At 38.9% G+C, this 23,540-nt stretch overlaps 1 protein-coding gene across 1 annotated transcript; it reads right to left on the reverse strand.

Annotated features, from left to right (window-relative positions):
• Positions 1-4,072: 4,072 nt before the first annotated feature.
• Positions 4,073-18,032, reverse strand: LOC117258429 (mitogen-activated protein kinase 14A). Its single transcript, XM_033629346.2, has 12 exons — positions 17,786-18,032; positions 16,163-16,292; positions 14,175-14,233; positions 13,787-13,898; positions 11,944-11,973; positions 10,246-10,293; positions 9,894-10,008; positions 9,700-9,771; positions 6,332-6,411; positions 6,034-6,112; positions 5,557-5,730; positions 4,073-5,405 (listed from the first exon to the last, which is right to left on the reverse strand). The coding sequence occupies exons 1-12, from the start codon at positions 17,917-17,919 to the stop codon at positions 5,344-5,346; spliced, it is 1,095 nt and encodes a 364-aa protein (XP_033485237.1). The 5' UTR covers positions 17,920-18,032; the 3' UTR covers positions 4,073-5,343.
• Between the last annotated feature and the right edge of the window lie 5,508 nt (positions 18,033-23,540).

Consider the following 23,540-nt stretch of genomic DNA (forward strand, 5'->3'; position numbering starts at 1 on the left):
ACAGAAGTAAGCAAGCTCTTACACTTAAACTCAGTAAGCTGGTTCAAAAGAGACTTTTTAATGTTTCAGGCTCCAAGAACCAGTTAAGTTCTTAAATATGCACTTGATGGCAACATACATGATGTAAACTGTCCATGCACTGCTACATGTTTGAGGCGTGAACTACATGTGCCAGGCAAACAGTCAGCATCTTCATGGTTGATGATCTATGTAGAGGACATGAAAATAAAGAAACAGCATTGTTCTTGTATTGCAGAGTGGAGCTAGTTAACTCAAAGCAGCATCCTCCAAGGCTGAAAAATAAAGCCAACACAGAAGTGCCAAGAACTGCAGTTCCTTAAATGACCACTTGAAGCTGGCTTCAGACACCAGTCAAACCCAACAGACACCAGTGTTACTGTATGTCCAACTTTACTGCAGAAATGAACATTTTACAGCCTGGTACAAAACACAGTTTTGGTCTCTATAGCTAATTTCAATATTCATGACAACTGTTGACAATGACAATGTTTAAAGCTACTCATAATTAAGAGCAGCCTGCTTCCGATGGTATCCTTGACTTCTCAGTCAAGGATACCATCGGTATCCTTGAGGCTCCTGCAGAGCGCCAGCCTCTCACCCAAATATGGTCACTTCTGGCTCAAAAACAACCAAGATGGCGACAGCTGGAATGCCGAACTGTAGGCTTCAAAATGGGAGTCCACGAACTAAGCAAATATATCCCTATCCAATCCAAGCTAGGCTGGGGTTGCTGGGGTGTAAGCTTGCCATATCCAAGTTAAGAGCAGAGTTGCTAACAATGCTAAACTCTTGAAACTGTAAGCTTGTTAATCGGGCATGCTAACAGCTACAGCTCACTTTAAAGCAGATACATTCACAGTTTATCCATTCCCTGCACTCTTGCTCTGTGTTTTTGGCTTTTTAAGGCTAAAACCCTTCAAAAATAGACTACTACTATTTCAACATGTGTAAAACTGGAAAATCTGCTGTTTCTAGTTACGTTTGCTGAGCCAAGATTGGGGCAGTATTTAGTGAAGATTTCAGCAACTGATCAACAGTATTCTTTTTAGTGTGATGAGGAAGCTTGAAGCCTCCAGTGCACGTACACAGAGAATAAACTTTTCAGAAAAGAAAATGGTGTCTAGCAGTTAAACTAAACGCTGCAGCTCAGGAGACCCATCTGTTTAACTCATGAAATTTCAGACGACACGACGGTTATCTGCCTCATCTGGTACGGTGACAAGTCTGCATAGAAATGGGAGGTTGAGCAGCTCCTGCCGTTCGCGATCCAAACCGATAGATAGATAGATAGATAGATAGATAGATAGATAGATAGATAGATAGATGGATAATGTAAAGACAGATAAAAAGAAAACTTCTGCTGCAGCTGGCTCTGGCAATACAGCAAACCTATTACTAATAAGTGAAAACAGGCCTGCGAATGGGTGAAGTATATCTTTAAATTCTGCCAGCAATGAGTGTGAGGAGACATAAATGCAACATGTCCATGCAGGAACATGAAACAAGAGAGGTCACAGGAGGATGTTGGAGTTCTGAATGCATGGGATTCTTCGATCTCCAGATGCATTTGAAGCAGATTTTTGCCTGTATTTCCTTTAATTTTTAGAAACTTTTTATATGATTTTCTGTCTATAATGTTTTTAATGGGCTTCTTTTTTGACAAATTCAGTGTTTTCTTCTCCCTGACACTTTGCCATATTTTTTATCAGCTCTGTAGTTGTTTTGACTGCATACTTCTCTAATGCAGGATGAGGCTGTTTGGCAGAAGGTGAAGGCTCTCAGAGTGCAGCTTGTGATCTAAATGATCCAAACTTATAAAAAAATAACAGTTTTATTTAGTTTGCTACACAGAAATGAATGAAATGCTGAGATTAAGTTCTTCTGCATATATGAAAAAATAAATAAATAAATAAATAAATAATAAAAGCAGTCTTACACACCTTAAAATCAAGAAGTCCTTGTGACCCCCTGTGAAGCTCTGGTGACCCCTAGTGGTGCTGGAGTACATGCAGGTAACTAGTTATGAACACACACACTTGACCGATTTTGCACCTAAACTAGCTACCACATGTCGTCTTGTCACATGATCAAATAGAGACTTCTCATTGGTCACTGACATACACATTACTAGGACCCTACAATACCAGAGTAGCAACACACATTGGTCAAGCGGAAAGTTGGTCACATGCCCTCTAGTGGTGGGATAGCGCATTGCATATTCGACCAAGAACTGACGGAACTTCAGTACTGCTGCATTGCTGCTGACCAGGAATTCTTGTGCGTTTCCAAAGTCAAGCAAACCTAAAAGCATAATCTACCATAATCTACTGTAATAGGAGCATCTGTGACCCGTTTACAGGTAAAAAACAAAAAACAAAAACAGTTGTCTACCATAATGTTACTCTCTACATTTTGAAATAAACAAATTATAAGCATGACCAAGACGCCTAAAAGTAAAAAACAAGGCCGTTTTACAAGCAAGTGCGCGTTAGACATACTGTAAGTGAATGGTTGTTCTGGTCAGAAAGGTAATGCCCTCATGCCCCACCAGAGGGCGCGTGATGCTTAACCTCAGCATAAGTCAATGGAAGTGTTGTCACTCTGGTATTGTAGGATCCTACACATTACCAAACAATCATCACTGTATATATTTATGACAAATACCAAAGAAAATTACCAGGCCACTTTGAGGCCATCTCTTATTTGGAGCAAACTTATATCTCAAATACTAAAATACTGCACTCATATACACTCACTGGCCACTTTATTAGGTACACTTGTTCAACTGCTTAGTTACGCAAATAGCTAATCAGTCAATCACGTGGCAGCAACTCAATACATTTAGGCATGTGGACATGGTCAAGACAACCTGCTGAAGTTCAAACTGAGCATCAGAATGGGGAAGAAAGGTGATTTAAGTGACTTTGAACGTGACATGGTTGTTCTCTGGGTGAAAATGCCTTGTTGATGCCAGAAGTCAGAGGAGAATGGCCAGACTGGTTCAAGATGATAGAAAGGCAACAGTAACCAGTCGTTACAACCAAGGTTTGCAGAAGACCATCTCTGAATGGACAACACGTGGAACCTTGAAGCAGATGGGCTACAGCAGCAGAAGACCACACCAGGTGTCACTTCTGTCAGCTAACAACAGGAAACTGAGGCTACAATTTACACAGGCTCACCAATCTTGGACAATAGAAGATTGGAAAAACGTTGCCTGGTCTGATGAGTCTGGATTTCTGCTGCGACATTCAGATGGTAGGGTCAGAATTTGGTGTAAACAACATGAAAGCAGTGATCAATCCTGCCTTGTATCAATGGTTCAGGCTGGTAGCACCAACTGAGCATCATTTAAACACCATAGTCTACCTGAGTATTGTTGCTGACCGTGTCCATCCCTTTATGACCACAGTGTACCCATCTTCTGATGGCTACTTCCAGCAGGATAACACACCATGTCACAAAGCTCAAATCATCTCAGCTGGTTTCTTGAACATGACAATGAGTTCACTGTACTCCAATGACCTCCACAGTCACCAGATCTCAATCCAATAGAGGACCTTTGTGAATCTGCAGCAACTGTGTGATGCTATCATTTCAATATGGACCAAAGTCTCTGAGGAATGTTTCAGCACCTTGTTGAATCTATGCCACCAAGAATTAAGACAGTTCTGAAGGCAAAGGAGGTCCATCCTAGCAAGGTGTACCTAATAAAGTGGCTGGTGAGTGTACAAAACTCATGCGCAAATAACATCAAGTTGATGTTCTGAATAGTCTTTGGAACCTACAGTATTTTTATCCTGTATATCTACATTGTACCATTATTTAATATGCTAAAATACTCTGTTTTCCTACTTTCCTATGAAGAACCATCATCACCCATCTTCTTCTTCCTCCCTAAAGAATCTTTGCTATGATATACTGCTGCCCTCTAGTGGTTGATCATTCTATGACACTTTGTGCCTGTTACATTTTTATAGTATCCATCTTTCAGCTAATTCATTCTATTCAATTACTCATTCTAATATCATTAAAATAGCCAACAATGTGCCATTTTCTACAATGTTTTATTTGAAAACAAGTGAGTATGTTCCAACTGTAAAAACAATGATTAACAATAAAATCCCACATCTTTCCAAAGGACTCCAAAAGTGACATTGCACCATAAACCATTTACATACTCTTAGTATGTTACACAGAATCATACAAAATGAGAAGTGCACTCAGAGAGCGCAGACCTCCACCAAGGCCAAATGCCCTATTTTGCAGTCTTTAGGAAACTGAAAAATGATTTGTGTATCTAAAATTCATATCCGATCCAAAATTTAATGGGTTCTTCTCTGGCTCATGCTACACCCTGCCACCGAGTTTAATGAGAATCAAGCCAGTAGTTGTTCCTTAATCCTGTTGACAAACACACAAACAAACTAAACTGAAAAACACAACCTCCTTGACGAAGGTAATGAGACACAAACAAACCGTCCTTGTAAAGTAAGATAAAATGTAACAAAGGATTTTTTTATGTGTTATTTTTCTACTATGTTTTTTCATATAAGTCACGTAACAAACACACCCATTTTTGAGCGTATTTCATTTCATTACCATCTACTTTACAGTAGGCAATGAAATAAATATTTTGAAGAAGGTGCAAGACCAATTTATGAATTTATGGGCAGTTATTGGCAGAGATGGAATATAATATGGAATATAATATTCATAACTAAGTTTTCACTAGTTTATAATCACCTGAAACTATGAATCGTTGTGTTCTGTTACCTTAGAATGAGCCGTTTATGTCTACATACGGAGCTGGTCTCTTTTACAGAGGTTGTGAGGTTTCACAGTAGCATGGAACGTGCAAACCAAATGCTGACTCTTGATAGCGCCAATTGCCTTTTGGGGTCAGCCACCATAGTTCTCTTACACACTTGGCACGTGGGAGAAGTTTCACTTGGTTGCAATCTGCAACCTCACCACTTGATGCCGCTGTCAGTACATTTTTGTACTTTTTAAAAAGAGAAGACATCATTTTAAAAATAATTGGTTTCATGTTTTGGATAAAATTTTAGGTGTAGGCCAACTGCTCCTTCTAGTCAACCTAGTGTCTAAATATTACAGAATAACAACCCGTACAGGCCACCACACCAAGTGCAGCTGCCCTTTAATAAAATGCATTTTAATTGTAAGACATATCAGATGCCTCAAAAATATTCTGATGCTTGTTTGGTATTTGTTTCTAAGAGCTTGACAGTGTTGTTGACCTTTACAGTTTGTATATGTATTATATCCCAACACTGGGAGGCACCAGAACATAACAGCGTCCTACATGGCTGTCTGTCTAGGGTTGTCAGGGTCGAAGGTCATGATCTCCATGTGGATGAGACCTAATTGGATAGAAAAAAAGGAAAGCAGCATTAAAAAGTGTTACAGTGTAGATTTATTTTAAGTGAGAAACCTCTCAGATTCAACCCTGACAGTTTCACACCAAGTATCGATCTTCACTATACTGGGTATTGTCTGCATCGTAAAACTTACTCTTCCACTCTCCAACGGCGAGCTCCAGGCTCTCGAAGGAGTCGTCATAAGGCTCAGAGTCTGGCTCGCTCTCTGGATCATGATACTCAGCCAGGAAAGGGTGCGACAGTCCCTGCTTAGCTGTCAGCCTTGTCTCTGGGTCCAGCACTAACATCCCCTCCAATAGGTCTACAGCTGGAAGCATCATCATAGAAAACAGATTTTTATTTTTCACCGTTACTTGGCCATGAAAGTCATGTTTCCTGCTTTTTGACTCAAAGCTCATTTTCCAGTTAAATCTCCTGATTGACTCAAGTGACGAGGAATAACGAGGTGGGTAAACCTTTCGTATACAAGACTTTTCGGGGCACAGAGGTAGAGAAAATGTTCCAAGGACATGCAAAGAGGTAAATTCAAAAGAAACTGTGATATATTTCAATGAAAAGAAACGCAATGAATTTGAGTTTCAAGTCAACAAGGAAAGACGGTTCAGCTCACCATTTTTATCCATGGACAGAAACACCTCCCTGAAGTTTTTCTTCTTTTGGGGAGGAAGACCCTGCACATAAGACTGTGCCTGGAAAACAGTTATGGGTGGCCACAGTCCAAAGCATGAGCTTACAATACAGACAAACACATGACAAAAATAGTATGGGCAGACAAAATTCAACATCATTTTCCGCTTATATTTGGAAATAAACTCTGTCTTTATACTGTAAGTTGGCTAAATACTAAATATGAAAGCTACAAAGTGCTGATGTTAGGGAGCAACACAAGGCATGTAGACAAAACTTACATCTTTACTTTGCATCTTCTGGACCAGCGAGGAGTCTGGTGTTCCTGTCAGACGGAGGATCTCCTTCAGCTGATCAATACCTGAACAGTCGGGTTCAGGAAGCCTCCACAAGCATTGACGGTGCAGGTTGCCATTCATTTTGCATACATGACATAGCTTTACTACAAAATATAGCAGCTGCTTTTTCTCCTTTCATTTTTGTAATTGGGTTTTTTGAGTCATTTTTGTAACACTGGATGAAAGAAAAATCTAACTTTAGGGGGACATGAAGGATCAATAGGCTCATTTCAATGGCATTTCTAATTAAAGGGACACCCCAGTGATGCAGGAATGCACTTCAACAAAGATGGCCGAGATATCCTTATTTTTTGCTCCCTGGTATGGACCAAGCTCCAAAAACATTAAATTCTACATTTCACGTAAATCAACCAATAGCATTCTTTAATTTCACCCTCCTTTTTTGGTTAATCTAAAATCATTTTTAAGCCACACCTTCAATTTATAATGAAGGCACGTTACAAAGCCCGAGCCAGAAAACTCAGATGAAACAATTTTTGAGATTTTTCAAAATTCTCCTCATAGTACCCAGTTATTTAATAATTTCCCACAACTTAAATAATGACTGAAAATGTTACAAAATTTGTAAACCTGATCAAAAAATGTAATAAAACCGGCTAATGTAATGACAATAATATGTCCTGGTATTGTGATACCTATTTTTTAATTCATAATGACAATAAATTGGTAAATTTTTCATTTGTACTTCAAGTTTAAATAAGGGGCCAGAGAGCAAAACAAAGCATCAAAATAGACCTTGTGTATCAAAAGAAAAAATACCGGGGAGGATCCTCCAGACCCCCGACAGAGGGCCATGCTAATCATTTATATATTAAATATTAATGTTTCTTTATTAAGTGTCCCCTGGACTCCTGTTATATTGTAAAACTGGCCCTCGGGCAAAGCAAGCTGACAATCCCTGCTCTAGGCTTTACGCAAAATTTTAAATTTACAACAAATGGCAAGCAGTACATTATCATCAGGCAAAGATGCATTAAACTAAAATCCCTATCAATGGGAAATGAACCCGCTCATACCCTTGCTGACTGGTCGTTGTGCAAGGAGTGGATCTTTCATCAGGCACCATTAGAAGATGACAAAAGCTACAGAACACAGCTAACTTGACAATGAGTGTCCCCTTTGCCTCGCTTATGACATTTCTGCGTGGGTTAAGGGGAGTTTATGAACTGAAATATTGACCCATAAATACCAATAAATATCTTACATAAACAGATACATACAAACAGTACAACCAAACTGCCTTAAAAGTCCTGGGAGGGTAACAACAATAGGAAGTGGGTAGAGGGGAGTTTGGTGGTACTGTTCAAATATATTTATTGACTATTATTATTAACAAGAGATCTAGTAACGGAGACAGCAATTTAGCTTTAATATGTGTCTTTGGTTGAGGTTAGATATGTGATTTTACCTACAGCTCTTTTGTAATATTATTACAATATCAGTCAGGACATTTTATTACATTATTACTCAAGTAATTACATTACTGGGTTTTATTGCATTTTCGATCAAGTTGATTGCAAACTTTCTTATATTCTGAGGAAATTATTACATTTTTGGGTGCTGCACTCCCTCAAGAGCCAAAGAGTAAACTCACCTTTGTGTTTAAAATGTGATTGAGTGTTCCTAAATCCTGTAATGCTATACCTGATTTCAGCATGTTCTGTATTTTAACAGCAGGGTCTCATAGAAATATGTGAAATGGACGCAGAGTCTTAACAATATTTTACGTAGTGGTGGTTACGTAGTGATGGGTATGAAACGTGTTAAAATTACATGCTGGCGACATGAATGCAAAGTCAGTGAGGAGCTTGTGGTCGACATGCAAATTTTTAATAGTAGCATTAAGAGCGAAAAAGTCCTCACAGGGCAGCAGGAGGGGTGGTGGTGGAGGCGTCAACAAACATGGACTTTCAACCAGGAGACTGTGGTTTGTGTCCTGTGTGAAACCTTAAGTCTATGTAGTTACACTACTTTACAGTAGGGGTGGGCGATATGGCCCTAAAGTAATATTACGATATTTCAGGGTATTTTGCGATTTTCTTGACGATATGACAAATTAGTAAGAAATATTTTCTTATTAATTTAAAAACGTAGAATTGCAACAAAATAAGTGATATAGTTTCACATGTCAACCTAACAGTTTGCCTTCAAATATTCAGTAAAAACTAAAATAATCTCTCATGTCTTTAGCTTGTAAACAACAACATCAACTCAGAGTGAGTTCAGATTCTGTATACAATATTAATAGTACAACAACATAAAGTCTACCACAAATTACACATTTAAATAGCTCCCAAACACAAACAAATGTACCCCGGGATCTTTATAGATAAATCAACAGGCAATTTCCTTCTCGTTTAGCAAATCCTAAATTATTGACTTTTTTTTATTTTCACCTGTATTACGAAGCCAGTTCAACTTACCCAAGATATCTTTTCATTATCTGGTTTGACTAAATGATCTTTCCGTTTGTTAGAAGCTCTGTTTCAAAACCAGTGGAAATAGAGCTTTGAAACAATGAAGTGATCCCGGTAAAAAGAGAACCAGCTTCGTAGTACTGAAAACCCAGAGTTAACCCATAAGTTATCTCGCTAACTTCAAACCCTGCTTCGTAGTAAAGGCCTCTGGACCTTTATGCTCTGCCATTTCTCCTCTAATCATCACACTATAACCTGTGAGAGGCTGTTATGCTACCATAATTATTGCACATATATGTAGTTTTTTGTCGAACAGCGAGTGTTATGTAGGTTTATATGTCCGAAGTTTTATGACAAAATCAATTGACGACACCAACTCCTATGTACGCACAGTGAGAGAGGAGAGGGAGAGACACTGCTGCTGCCAGGGGAGCCGCTGAATTAGTTCCCTCTGAGCAGTAAGTCGCTGGAGTCTGACGTACATATAGGTACTTTATTTAACAACGCAAAGTACAAACGTTTACACCCCATCTGATTTAATTTAACTGAAAACATAATCTTTTCCTAAACTTAACCAAGTATTTTTTTGTTCTCTAAACCTAACCAAACTGTGACCGTTTCACAAAGAAACTGACCATTCATAGCAGACATTGCATTGGTCTTGTTTGTGTGTTGCCAGCGTGTACTTTTAACACGTTTCATGCCCTCCACCATTAAATGTGTTGTTCAGAGGTCTTGTCTATTTCACATATTTATGTGAGACTGTGTTGATTTTAAACCCTAAACATGCCAGAGGCAGTATGAATTTCTGGCTCCTACAACTGAGCATACACAGTTTTATTATAACACCGTGAGCTGAACGTGTGAGGATACTGTCATGTCCTGGGAAAAGCACTTGGCCAGTAATCATCTCAGCCAGGATACAGGCAGCTGACCACACATCCACTGCGAGGGAGATAATTTTAATAATAAAAATGTCATACTTTGTCGTAGCATACTTCAATATTCTGTCATGTTTTAAACAAACTGAAATGACTCTTTGTATTAAAGGAAGGTAATATTATTACCTGTTTGACTGTAGTGCATCCAGTTGAATATGACCTCTGGTGCTCTGTACCAGCGCGTCACAACATAACCAGTCATTTCACTCTCTGTCTGTCTTGCCAGGCCAAAATCCAGGATCTGAAAAGAGTTACCGTTAGGTTCACTATTAGGAAGCTGACGTGATGTCCATTTTAGCCTTAAGTGATTTTTCATTTTTCTGTTGCCTTTGCTGTTGCCTATTTCAATTCACTTTTGTTGACTCCTTCATGAATAAAAAAGTTAAACGTATAATATTTTCATTCATAAAACCAAAACCAATCATCATCTTGACCTGAACAATTTAATATACATCTACGCTATATTTTTTACACTTACCTTTAATTCACAGTTTTCATTTACAGCAAGGTTACCAGGCTTCAGATCCTAAAATCCAACCACAACAGCTTATTCAGTAATACAAAGCTTATTATGGCTTGAAGTTAATATACTCTGAAATGGGTAAAGCAATGGTTAATTTTAGAAAACACACTTAACCGCTTTCTTGCTGAGAGTTAGATGAAAAGACTGATACCGCTTTTTTGTATGGTACATATGAGGCCACAGTCAGCAGCCGGTTAGCTTAGCTTAGCATACAGAGTGGAAACAAGGGGAACCAGCTAGACAAGCTCTGTCAAAAGGCCACAAAATCATCATTGCAGCACCACTAACACTCACTAATTAAAGCTCCAGGAGTTGTGTCCTCACAGGTTAGTCACAGGGTTCACACACCCTCCACCTCTGAACAAAACACAGGTGATTCCTGAATGCATAGGCTACATTTATCAGCCAGCTAGGAACACATCATGTAGTTATGTATGAGGCTTGGAGTTACAGGCAGACACGTTTCTCCTCTTTTGACACAGGCTTGCCACCTCCCACCAACTCCAACACGTTCCAGACCGGTTTGTAAACTGAACGCACAGAGACTGTTAATTCATATTAAACCTCCATCAAACTCCCTGAAAGATAGCAAACAGGACGAACCCCAAAATGTTCCTGATAAGTAACAAAGCATTGCTGGGACTAGTACCTGTAAAGTAATAACATTGTTTCAAAATGTAATCCCTTGCAACTCTTATTATTGAAAAGCAGAGGTGTGGACACAAATCTGATGACTATAGACTAGACTTGACAAAGTCAAAAAAGAGACTTGCATCTCAACTTGGACTTTAACACCGGTGACTCCACTTAGACTTGAAAGAAAAAAAGATTAAAAAGTATGTTATTTCAAAGGTGTACCACAAATCAATTAATTTCCCTTAATTTGCAGATGATCAGCTTTGTGTGAACCAATCTGACAGCATCCACTCAGTTTCAGGAGAGAACCATGAAGAACTAACATTAAAGTAAGAATTAGCATTACAAACCAAGTCTATATTATATCTAAGTCCAAGTGATTCCAATGGTTCCTGCCACTTCTGCAGGAAAAGATCAATACAATGTCCTTTGTTTCTTCCAAAGTCACAACCTCAGAGACCAAAGATTGCCACATAGAAACAGAAGGAGGGTTGTCCCTGACCTATTTCACCATGATGGCTGTCCTCACTAGCATTAAAAGCGATTAAACCACTTCCTAATGTTGTTAAAGAGAGTCAGGGATATGTCCAAGCAGACATGAAAGTGGATTTGCTGACTCCTGTTGACCTGTTGCTGTGCTAATGTTTGTGCATACCACCCTCTAGAATAACTGAATTTTGTTGCGTTCCCACAGGCAATGTAACCCAGTGCCTACATGAGTTTTACATTTGGGACAATTTGGTGAACTTCCAGCTTTATACTTACTATAAATATGGCTTGATATATAAATGTTATGTAGGATATTGTATTGTAACACTTTCTATTGCAGATAGAGATTCTGGAAGGCAACCCCAGGATCTCATGACACATCATGATCTATAACACATTTGAGCAAGGTGCACCAAGATGTCTTTAACAATTCCCTCAAGTGTACAGTTCAAGTAAACACACAGCGATTATTGGTGAGACAAAGGCTACAGTAAGTGGTGTATTAAAAAAACAAAATCAAACACCAACCCGATGAATGATCCCCGCAGAGTGAATATACTGTAAAGAAGAAAACAGATGTAAGAGCACAGTATAAAACAGCACAAATGGACAAACTGCACATACACAAAGTGTAGGAGCATACAGACTTGTATGCTTCTGGCTTTCTAAATGGCATGGTGTTGACCTGTGGATTTTAAAAATACACATTGCACATCACAAAGTCTCTACCCGCAGCCGGCTGTGAGGGCTATGTTTTGTGTATTTTCCAGCCACACAGATAAGAAGGGGAAAACATCTCGGGATCAAAGGAGCTTGAGGCCTAATTCAAAGACAAAGGGGAATTTCCAAGAAGTTAGTCTTGTTTTCCGGTTTTAAACGTGCTTTTCTTTCGTTTCCATTGAGCAATCTTGGTTACACATTGTCTAGCAATAAGTGGAGACGCATAAATAAGTGTGAAGCAGTCTGTAAACTGAATATATTATACTTGATATGCCGTTAAGACATCTGACCTTGTGTAAAGGGAGAGCAGGGTAGGATGAAAGATGAGAGGTCACCATATTGCTCTGCCAAGCTGCCTCCTTGTACTTCCTTTGATTATAAATTAATATAATGTAAAATTATGCATCCTGCACTTAATAAATACATACCTTCGTCTGTGCTCAGAATAAATCTGTTGTTGTTGATCAAGCCTCATACATGCCCCAAAGCCAAGAGAGATTCCAAAACAGCTTAATAAATAAGTTCTGATGTGATTTATTAAAACATACTTTAAGCCCTTATTGAAACAATGCAACAAGCTGTAAATATGACATAAGTATATTATCCTCTCGTTAGCAAAAATTTGGCAAACAATTAATATTACACATCAAGCAGATTAATTTGGAGTCGTGTTTGAAGTCCAATATTCATTCTCTTTAAGCTTTGTTTTGGTCTCCACCAACTCCTGAGGGAAATATCTGACTCTTTAGCTGCTACAAGCTCCACTGTTTTCACCCAGCTCGTCTCATTCCCAAGTCGTCAAATACTGCCGCTTCATCAGTGATTTCCACCTTTCGCGGCGGTATGATATATGGCCGGACAGCGTCAGTATGTAACAAGTAATCATGTGATTTAAAGAGCTGGAAAATCCCTATATGTTGGGTAGAAGTGGTGATGGATGGGTCCAACAAACCCTGGACTTCTCCCTGGAGCCTGGTGTTTGCTTCCCGAATGCCAAACTAAGATGTTGTTTTCTAAACCTCACCACGTGCTTTTGTTGCCTAAACCAAACCATATGCTTCTGTTAATGTCCTGCCATTGGTAGCGCATCCTGGATTGTCAACAGCAGACGGAGGAGGATACCTGGCACGTAATATGTAGACATTAAAGGCCACTGATAAAGCGGCAAGATCAGACAGCTTGGGATGAGAACGTACTGCTTCACCAGCTACTTTCTAACTGTGTTTGTCTGTTGTCTGGCGCTGGGCAGGTGGTATACAGAGGGTTCTTAGAGCTTTTTTCAGAAAACAGCTGCCTGCAGAGAGCATCATGCACAGGCAGTCAGTCTTTTGGTCTAAGGTGTGAGGTATTAGCAAAACAGAGTACCATTGGAAAGCCAAATAGTCACTGATTTGCAAATCACTTTTGAACCTCCCACCTCCTTGCCGTGACCGGCAACTACAAAGCATTACTACGGATCTCCCATCACATATCGGCAACTGATCAATCTGGGTATCCCTACTCTTGAAACTTTAACTATTTACAGTTGACACACTTCAACTGTCCCTTGTTCTTTGTCTTTGAATGACAACTCAGCCACCCTCAACTCTTACTCTGAAGCTGGCATTTCATATCTGTGTGTAACAATCATGCAAACAAATTATACAATTACCTTGAGTCCTCTTAGAAGCTGGTAGAACAGGTATATGGTGATGCGATCACTTAATCGCCGCTTCTTCATGATGTGGCCCAGATCCTGGGCTACTAATGGCATTACCATATAACTAGAGAGAGATGAACAGCAGAACAGAGAAGAAAAGCACAGAAAGACAAAATCAACCGTTACGTAAGGGACATCAAGTGGTAAAATTACTGTAAATGACAAGATCTCATTGCTCTGGTGAGGACACACAACAGCACAAACCAACCAAAACAAACATGAATCAGCTCGCTCTCACACATCCTCACTTGAACTTTCCATACATGCACACACATGCACGTAAAGTCTCAACAAGTTGCGACAACAAGCAGAAGAATGTGGATCCTGAATCCTAACTCACAAGGTTTGGAATTTTTCCAGTGTGGAGTCTGGGGTGAAGACGTCAAGGAGGCAGATCACCTTCAAGGAAAAACATGGTGAAGACATTGACATGTCTGTGAAGACACATGTCTATGAAACGCTTGCACACATTTGACAAAAGGTCACATGCAGTGCAGTTAGTTTACTGAAATTTCTTAAGTATCATTAAGTATCATCACTGCTGTCATGTTTCTGTACTGCCTTTCTCGGAGATCGCTTCTAAAAAATTCGTACATCCAGTGCTGATATTATCGTCCTTAGATTTTCTGTTTAAACAGTTTAGGCTTATGCTACAACATATTGAATTGGGTGCCCTCCAAAGATTAGTTTTGGTTTAGTTTAGTCAGAGACCTCTGAGAAACCGAGATAGACTGCTTCAGATTTATTTCCTGTATCTGGTTTCACCACTGCCCCTTTAGGAGACAAGTAGCGGCCGTGAGTCCATTCATAATAATGGGAGAAGTGAACGTGAGTACAGATTGTGTACCGTTCCCTTCGCCCCATTGTCACTTAAGTAAATACTGGACCCATTTTTCACAAGCCCCACCCCTTCTAGACATCCTGACACTGAAATGGCATTTTTTTCCAGACGGACAAATGAGGTGAAAATTAACTTTGTTTGAGACATGTCTCTGTTGCAGCAACATACACACGTGAGATTTGGCAACGACTGACATGATGTTACACTCAACTGATAACAGACATTAAGCTAGCAGATACAACGAGCAGCAAAGTATGGAACAAAGATTAAATTTGTACTGTACACAGTGTTGTATTGGTTTGAATCTGATTTCATCCATCTACCCAACATTTACTACACTTCCAAAGGAGGTGGGGGTATGCAGGAGAGGGAGAGATGAACACGCCCACTTAGGAAACTGCAAGTGATAGGCCTACCATGTTGTACTATTGGCGAAACTTGTCATGTGTTATCTTTTGTCATATAATATCTTTAGTTTAGTTTAGTTCAGCTTAGCTTAGCTTAGTTTAGTTTTATAGTTTGGGTTAGCTTCACTTAGTTTATCTTAGCTTATCTTGTCTTAGCTTAGCTTAGCGTAATGCAGTTTAGTTTAGTTTAGTTTGGTCATTTTCCAACCTATAAAACTCAATGCACAAAAAAGTAACAATAATAAGTCATTACTTTTGAAGTAGTGACAAACCAAAGTACATTTTGCTGCCTGAAAAGATGTAGGCTAAAGCCGAACATAGCTTAATGTAGGTACCATTTTTACAAATTGTACTGCTCTCTTTAGATTTATACAATGAAAATGAAAGAAACAAGCAAAAGAAATATATGTATAATTTATATACCCAAAGTCCCAAATAAAAAAAATCATATACACACACTAGTGTTCATAACTCAGTTTTATAGGCTGTTTGTCAAATAGATTATCAAATCCTTTGACAGTCTATTTAAAAAATGTTATTTAGTGTATTGTACATTTTCCATTCTTACTTTATATATTAATTGTGCAGTTTTAAAGTCCACCAAATCTCTACATTTGAGAGTATGTGAGTTTATAATAAAAAATTCATGGTTGGTTTCTGATACTCAGCTCTGTGTACAATTGTTACTTCTGTAGGTTATGTAAGTGTTCCAAGTCCCTCAAAGGTTTTCAGCAAAAATACTGAATCATGAGGGTTCCAACAATACACAACACTCCCAGCTTGTCAGTGAGCTCTGATGAGACTATGGGCTCTTGTTGAATGGTCAACAAAGCTTGCTTATCCTCAAAATCATCATTCTCTAGACTGAACTTCCTGGTGGAAGAAGGTCTAAATTAATACACCAAGATAACAACTCACTGTTTAACAGGCAGTCTCAACAAAAAGAGTAATTTTTGTCAGGCTGTTGCACTGAAAAGTATCATATTAATTACACTTCTCATGTTATGTGTCCACCCTCTTACTAAAAAGAAACCGCTCATTCCCAATTCAATCCATGCCCACTTTTTGTCAAGTTCCTACATTCTCATGCTGTATGTGGCGGAGCAGCCGCAGTTCCCTGTAGGCCCGTTTGGCGTGGATGAGCGACTGGAAAGGACGATACAGCTTCTTGATGGCCACCTTCTCCTTGGTCTTCTGGTCAATGGCAGAACTAAGTGGGAATAAAACACAGGGAATAGGGCATTATGACACACAGTGGGAGGATCAGTGTGCACCTGAACTAACTCAAAATCTAGGGCTTCAAGTAAAGATTATTTTCAAAGAATATCTTTTTGATTAACTGTAATGAACTGATGAACTGTTTCATCTATAAAACATTGGAAAATAGTGCAAAATGCCCATCACAAGCTCCAGTAGCCCAAGGTGATGTTTGCAGATGGCTTATTTTGTCTCATATTATAACTATTATTTTGCTTTTTTCTTGCTAAATGACAGAAATGATGAATCAATTACCAAAACGAGTGCAATCATTATTATTTGTCTGTTGGATGACTAATATTGATCCAATGGTGGCTCTTCCTGTAGGCAACATACAGTAGGTGGGAGCCATCCAGAAGAGGGACACCAACCCCCTTGCCTCAGGCAACAAAAGTGCCAGGTCCAGCACTGGATTGACCAGTTATTTCAGCTCAACTGTAATCCTGTAGAAAATAATTTCCTTTCTTGCTTCCCATCAAGACTTTCGAGAACATCAAGAATGATTTTAATTTGATTTTTGAAGTCTTTTTGAAGTTTGTAAGCTAAAAAATTCCACCTTGGAGGTGCTCTAATACGTGTAATTGTACATGATTCATAAAATGAATGTAGTCCTTATAAAGAAACCTATTCATGAGTAATATCTGGAATAAACCTTTCAATTTAGTAAACAATTCGAGGCTGATGTCCCCTCTGTTATATACTGGCCAAACATAATAGTATCAGTAATAAGATCGTGCCTGTCCTTAGCTTATCGTCAGACAGAACTGTGTGTGAGATCAGTTAGATTCTATAGGGTGGGTGTTTCTGTGTTGGTGGAGGAGATTCTTGTCCTATCGAGGACCTGCATTGACTTGCTGACTTGCCTCAGGCAGACAATAGTGCTTCTGTTAGCAGATGTCAGAGTAATCTAGGCCTCTTGAGCTGCATGCAGTAAAGTCTGGAGAAGGAATGCAGACTTAAGGATTACATAAATAGAGAAAATCGTTTGTGATGCCAAGCATTTAAATACTGATAGTGACCAACAAAGGCAAGCACCTTAAAAGAACAGTTACAAAACAGTATCAGTATCAAACAGGATGTTTACCAGTGTTACTGCTGTAAGAATCATTTAAGTATGTTGAAGGCAGCTGACTGTAATATTAAATGGCTTAATGTGCTTTAATGTGTGAAATAACAACATTTATTATTCCTATAGGAGGCAGCTGTACCCTACAATGGGATCCAATGTCTGTAAAATAAGGCTAATTAAAAAAAATGTTATGCCCAGTATTTTATAAGTACAAACCAGAACATGCAGGATTATCAGGCTATTACAGGATTACTGGACTAAACACCCAAATACTTTCCACTCTTCTGTACAAAAAACGAAGAGACTGACACAAACTCTGCAGCACTTTTCTCGCCAGTGTACCCGAAGTCGCGCGCCCTCTCCCCGGGTAAACTCACCAAACTGTCCCGTAAGCTCCAGAGCCGATGGAGCGCAGCGTCGTGTATCTCTCCGGGACGTCCCAGGTGGTTTTCTGGACCTCCAGTCTGTGAAAGCCCGCTCTGACGGGGGAATCCCTGACCGGAGACTCCATGATGCTGTTTCCTCTAAATTTTCAGTTGGGATTTAAGTCATAAAAAGCCTGTGCAGCTTTGGAGTTTGAACCTGACAGGTGAGACCTTGCAGGAGAGGTAAGAGCAGCGCACGGAAACGCCCCCGTTCCTCCACAGCCTGCCCACACGCCACATGGGGGAGCTGTCAGTCCTACCACCGAACAAGCTGCTGTCAAAACATGTTGGCACATATCTGCCCTGAGCTGTGATAAATAAGCTCCTACACCCTTCACAAAAACTATAAATGACAAGAATATACAGCCCACTCTGTGACACAAACTGTATGTGGGAATTCAGAAAGGTCATCCTGTGTTTTGGCTTTCATTGCCTACTGGGCTGGATCATGTGTGGACAGCATGGTTTGCATTTGAGAGTAGACTACATGTTACATATATCTCACATATGACTGCAAAATCAATCAATATTTAAATTATTGTCTTCTTTTCTTCTGACCTTATCAAAACCCAATATGTGGAAAGGTATTGAAGTGGTGGTAACATTTCCTTTTGCCACAAACTGGGAAGACCATACAAGAAAATGGCCGTACAGATTGTTTTTACACCAAATATATATTTTCCTTTTTTGCAAAAGAGTCATCCACAGGCAGAGAGGTGTGTATCATGTTATCCTACGTGGTGGTAGTACTTATATAGGGTCAATTTACTCTCCTTTCCCTATCTTATAAGGAAAGGAGAGTAAAGATCCAGATAGACTTAGGGGAGACCAGGTATGATTGTAACACTTCTTGTCTCAGCGCCTGTAACTTGCTGAATATTTGTGTTAGAGCTCTCAAATTTTTTGACACACCCTTATTTGTCTCTAACGTCTCCAACAGAATTCGTTAATGGATGTCAAATACAAGCAGTTCTACTGTTACAACCTGCCTCGCTACCGAGTTGAGTAGTAACAAAAAAAAAACCCTCACACACACAAAAAACTAATAACCTACACAAGTAATGTCACACTGGACTAGTATTACACTTAAAATCTGGATCAAAATAAAGTCCACTTTTGGACTACTGAAGCTAATCTCTTCATTGACAAGCACTGGATCTATAAAGACCTTTACACCTAACAGCACACCCCTATAGGTTTATCTCGCCCACCCTCCTGGCATGCTGTTTTTTAGTTGTCATTAGGGTTAGTTCTAACAATTTTTAAAAAGGTGTAACAACTGTCTCCGCCCGTCATCCATTGTTCAGCTAGCTGTAACAGCTTGCTGCTTTGAAATAAGCAAAGGTAAAATGCGTCACGTTTTACCCAGAGTCGTACATAATTCTAACTTCAACAAAAAAAAAAAAAAAGATACTTTCACACCTGACATCAGTGTTTGGGCAATAAAACCTGCATACCTCTTCACACATTATGAAATTTCATATGCAAGGCCAGGAAGGAAGGGGTTATATATTGAATTGATCTCATGTCTCTCAAGTCATCTCTACTTGGTGAAAGTGGTGCTGTTACAACTATTGGTAACACTTTACTTGAAGGTATCTGCATAAGAGTGACATGACACTGCCATAACTATGACATGACAGGGTCATGAACCTGTCATAAACATTATGTACATGTCATAAACATTTATGACTGCTGTCATTAAGTGTCATTCGGTTTTTGTAATGAGTTTACATTACTTGGGTTGTCTTGATTATGACAACTTGACATTAATTAAAGTGACATTACCAGAAGTTGTCTTTGTCATGACAAGTTGACATTAAATTTGTTTGGGTTGTCCTTATTATGACAACTTGACATTAACCAGGATGACAATACCAGAAGATGTCTTTGTATCAATCATTATGTCAACTTGTCATAAACACAAAAGAGGTGCATTTCTTGTTAATGTCAAGTTGTCATGACAAAGACATCTTCTGGTAATGTCATCCTGGTTAATGTCAAGTTGTCATAATCAGGACAACCCAAACAAATTTAATGTCAACTTGTCATTACAAAAACCGAATGACACTTATTGACAGCAGTCATAAACATTTATGACATGTACATAAGGTTCATGACAGGTTCATGACCATTTCATGTCATAGTTATGGCATTGTCATGCCACTCTTATGTAGATACCTTCAAGTAAAGTGTTACCCAACTATCTCATTGTTACAACTGCACCCGGTCTCCCCTGTTCAGGTTTTGAGAAGAGTAATGCTGCATAAGAAATACTTTCAACAACAATAACCATTAAATATCATACAGAAATTTTATTTAACTACATTTTACAGCTAAGGTCTCTGAGACTGCAAACAGAAGTAATGCATTGTTTTCTGCAGAGGACTTCAGAAATGTGTCTTCATTTCAAAATTATGTTCATAAGAAATTCTCAGGAAATTGGGTGATATAACAAAGTTATGTGTTTTTTAAGCTGAGGACCCAAAGAGAAGATCAAGGTTAGTGCGAAAAGTAAGAGAAGGCAAGTAGATGAAGGAGTATATTGCAGCTATATTTACCTAAAAGAAACTCTTAGAACTGAAAGTTTGACTTTGACGAAACTGAGTATTTCAGTGTTTTCTAAATGTCTAACAATATTATAAGCCAGACTTTAATATTTAAACACAGTCATACTGTGTTATCAGTGGGTCAACATTTTTCATTTACTTTGTCTACTTTACTTGTCTACAGACAAACAAAGGGAGGTGATCTAAGATAGATAGATAGATAGATAGATAGATAGATAGATAGAAGGACAGACAGGTAGATAGATAGATAGATAGATAGATAGATAGATAGATAGAAGGACAGACAGGTAGATAGATAGATAGATAGATAGATAGATAGATAGATAGTACACTTTCATACACAACTTTTGGGTGACAAGCTCCACCATAAACCAACAGAGGGCAGTCACGCCTCATTCTGGTGGGCTGGACAAGGAGGAGAGTCCCGGCTCTTAAGTCATTGTTCATTTTCATCTCGAGGGATTTCAAAGCTGGAGTTAGTGATTCAAATTAAAAATATATATTTTTAGCTGTTTGCCACAGCAGTAGCAGATGACCATTAATGTCCACAGATCGTTATCAGAGCACACAGTTGTGCTGTATGACATTAAATTAATACAATCTTTAGTTTGGCTATAAAAATCAAAATATCTGAATTGACTTGCATGGTCAAACACACACTACCATCCATAGGCCTACTGGGTGGGAAAGCAGAAATAGTGTAAACCTGCCCAGACACCTATGTGGTGTCTGTGCTGTAAAGCACTTTGGGCTACACTGTGGACAGGATCACAGATCCGTGTCTATATTTCAATGAGTTTTAATTACATCCATGTTTCCACATTGAATCCAGAGTGCCAAGAGCAAACTGAAGCTTTTTACTGTCACAAGTGGCCACACTGCAAAGCTGCAGCCCAGAGTCAAGCCAACAGAGCCGGAGCAGCATGTCTGAGGAGCATTTTTCAAAATAACAGTCGTAGTATGCCAAAGCTCAAACTTACCTAACACTTCCCTTTATTGTGTCAGTGTTGGGGAAAACCTTTTTATTTTGATTCTCAATGAAATGTAATTTAGATTAAATAAATAAATTAATAAATGAAGAAAGCCTTTATTTGAAAGATCTTTATTTATGGTACTTTACATGTGGATGCATAGTGACAGTTTTTGTTGTTGTCAGGGTACTGTATGACAGCTACTGTCAGTGAGCAGAAGATCTTGAAGAAGTACCCAGATCTATAACTTTAGTAAAAATGGCAGTGCCACAGTGTAGAACTTTTCAGGGGGAAAGTTAATTACATTATTAGATTACCTTCATTGCTGTGTAAACATCGCTCAACTTTGCATTAATGTTATCAATATGGATCCATAAATTAAAGGGGACCTATGCCCATCTACAAAATTCATAAATGTTATTCCTATTATCCAAAAATATCAGTAAATATGAACAACTCTCTCACAAATCCCAGATCTACAGTTCTGAAACTCAAATTTTTGATGTCATGGGGTATAAAGTGTGGAACAACCCTGTAGACAATGAATTGGGAAAGACGTTGTAGAAGAGACTGAGAGCACCCAGGGGAATGTTCTGAGTCTATGGGTACATTTTCTGTGCCAGAACTGAGAACACTACAATACAATAAAGCACATTTGGGTACAAAACAGAAAGTAAACATTCTGTTGGTCCACAAAATCAGACACCCATTTATTGTCTATATCAGGGTTAGGCAACCTTTACTATTAAAAGAGCCATTTTTGTCTAAAAATGGAAAACAAATCAGTATGGAGCTGCAAGGCATATTTAAGCCTTATCTAAAGGTATCTAAATTAGCCTAGCCTATCAACATTACTAATGGCTCCAATAAGCATTCATCTTTTACCACAAGGTGGCTCCTCTCCAGTGGGCTATTCACGATTATTTGCTACTTGAACTTTGCACCATCGGCAATGAAAGCAAACAAATATGTCTGCACACTATCAAATTCTCTGTTTCCCTATTTCTGAATTTCGAATCCATAATTAGCCTAGCTAGGGAGACTCAAGATGAGCCACCGCCATTGAGGTTTGGCAAAATTTAGAAGAAAAGGCGCCAGGTCGTAGATATATGATGCACATTTTAGTTGAAGAAATGTTGTAAAATAACAGTTATTTATTCCCTTTTTTGACAAACTCATTGGGAGCCACTGCAGAGAGGATAAAGAGCCACATGAGACTCTGGAGCCCCAGGTTGCCTACCCCTGGGTTGCAGAGTTGAGTTGAGTTGCTCCTAGAGTCAAAATTTTCAGAAATTTCTTAGAATTTCCCCTTAAAATTAAGACTAGGTCCTTGAAAAGATAAAAGTTATTCACAGAGTATGTTAGCCCTTAAAAGAGCTCCTACGATGAAAAACTGTTAAGAGGTTTTAGAGTTTCTTAAGCAGAGGAGAAAATGGCAAAAACACAAAGAGGTCAGAGAAATATTCTCCCAATGCTGGATGACAGTGAGTAAATGAAATGCCACAGATTAGACAGTGCAGAGATAATATTTGTGGTTGACCTCATTAGGGATATGCACACATTTTTCCACCCACACAATAAAATGATCACAATACTAGGACAGAAAACTGGAAAAAGGCAACAGTGCAGCAGTGATGACTCGTGTCTGACTCAACCTTCCCTTAGCAGAGTCATCACACCAACAATGACAACACTTTCAGTCAGCAGTTCATTTCATTTCCACTGGTTGTCCACCTGTTGTAAGAATGCATCACACCTAGCAATGGGGTCAACCACACCTCCTCACTAAGATAAAAGTTTCTGTCCCTTCCTTGCTCAGAGTTGCTCTGAGAACTTTTCCGAAATCACTCCTAAGCTAGGACTCCTTACTAAAAATGTTTAGGCTAAGATAAGAACTTTCTGAGAGTGTTCTCAGAATGTTTGTGAATATGGCCCCTGGTCTATGTGGAGCAGCTCCAGACTTTATACTGAATGACATCACAAGTTTGAGACTTCTTTTGTTTCTGGCTTTGAGACAGTAGCTCCTGTTCACAAATATTAATTGAACCATCCCAGGCCATGGAAATAACATGTTAGAATGGTGTTCCCCTTTTAAGTGGTAAGAGTTGAAATTTTATGTCTAATATGTTGCGAAGTAGATCAGTATAAAATGGAATTACTGAAGGT

This window comes from Epinephelus lanceolatus, chromosome 8 (genome assembly GCF_041903045.1).
Source record: "Epinephelus lanceolatus isolate andai-2023 chromosome 8, ASM4190304v1, whole genome shotgun sequence".
Classification (NCBI taxonomy): domain Eukaryota; kingdom Metazoa; phylum Chordata; class Actinopteri; order Perciformes; family Serranidae; genus Epinephelus; species Epinephelus lanceolatus.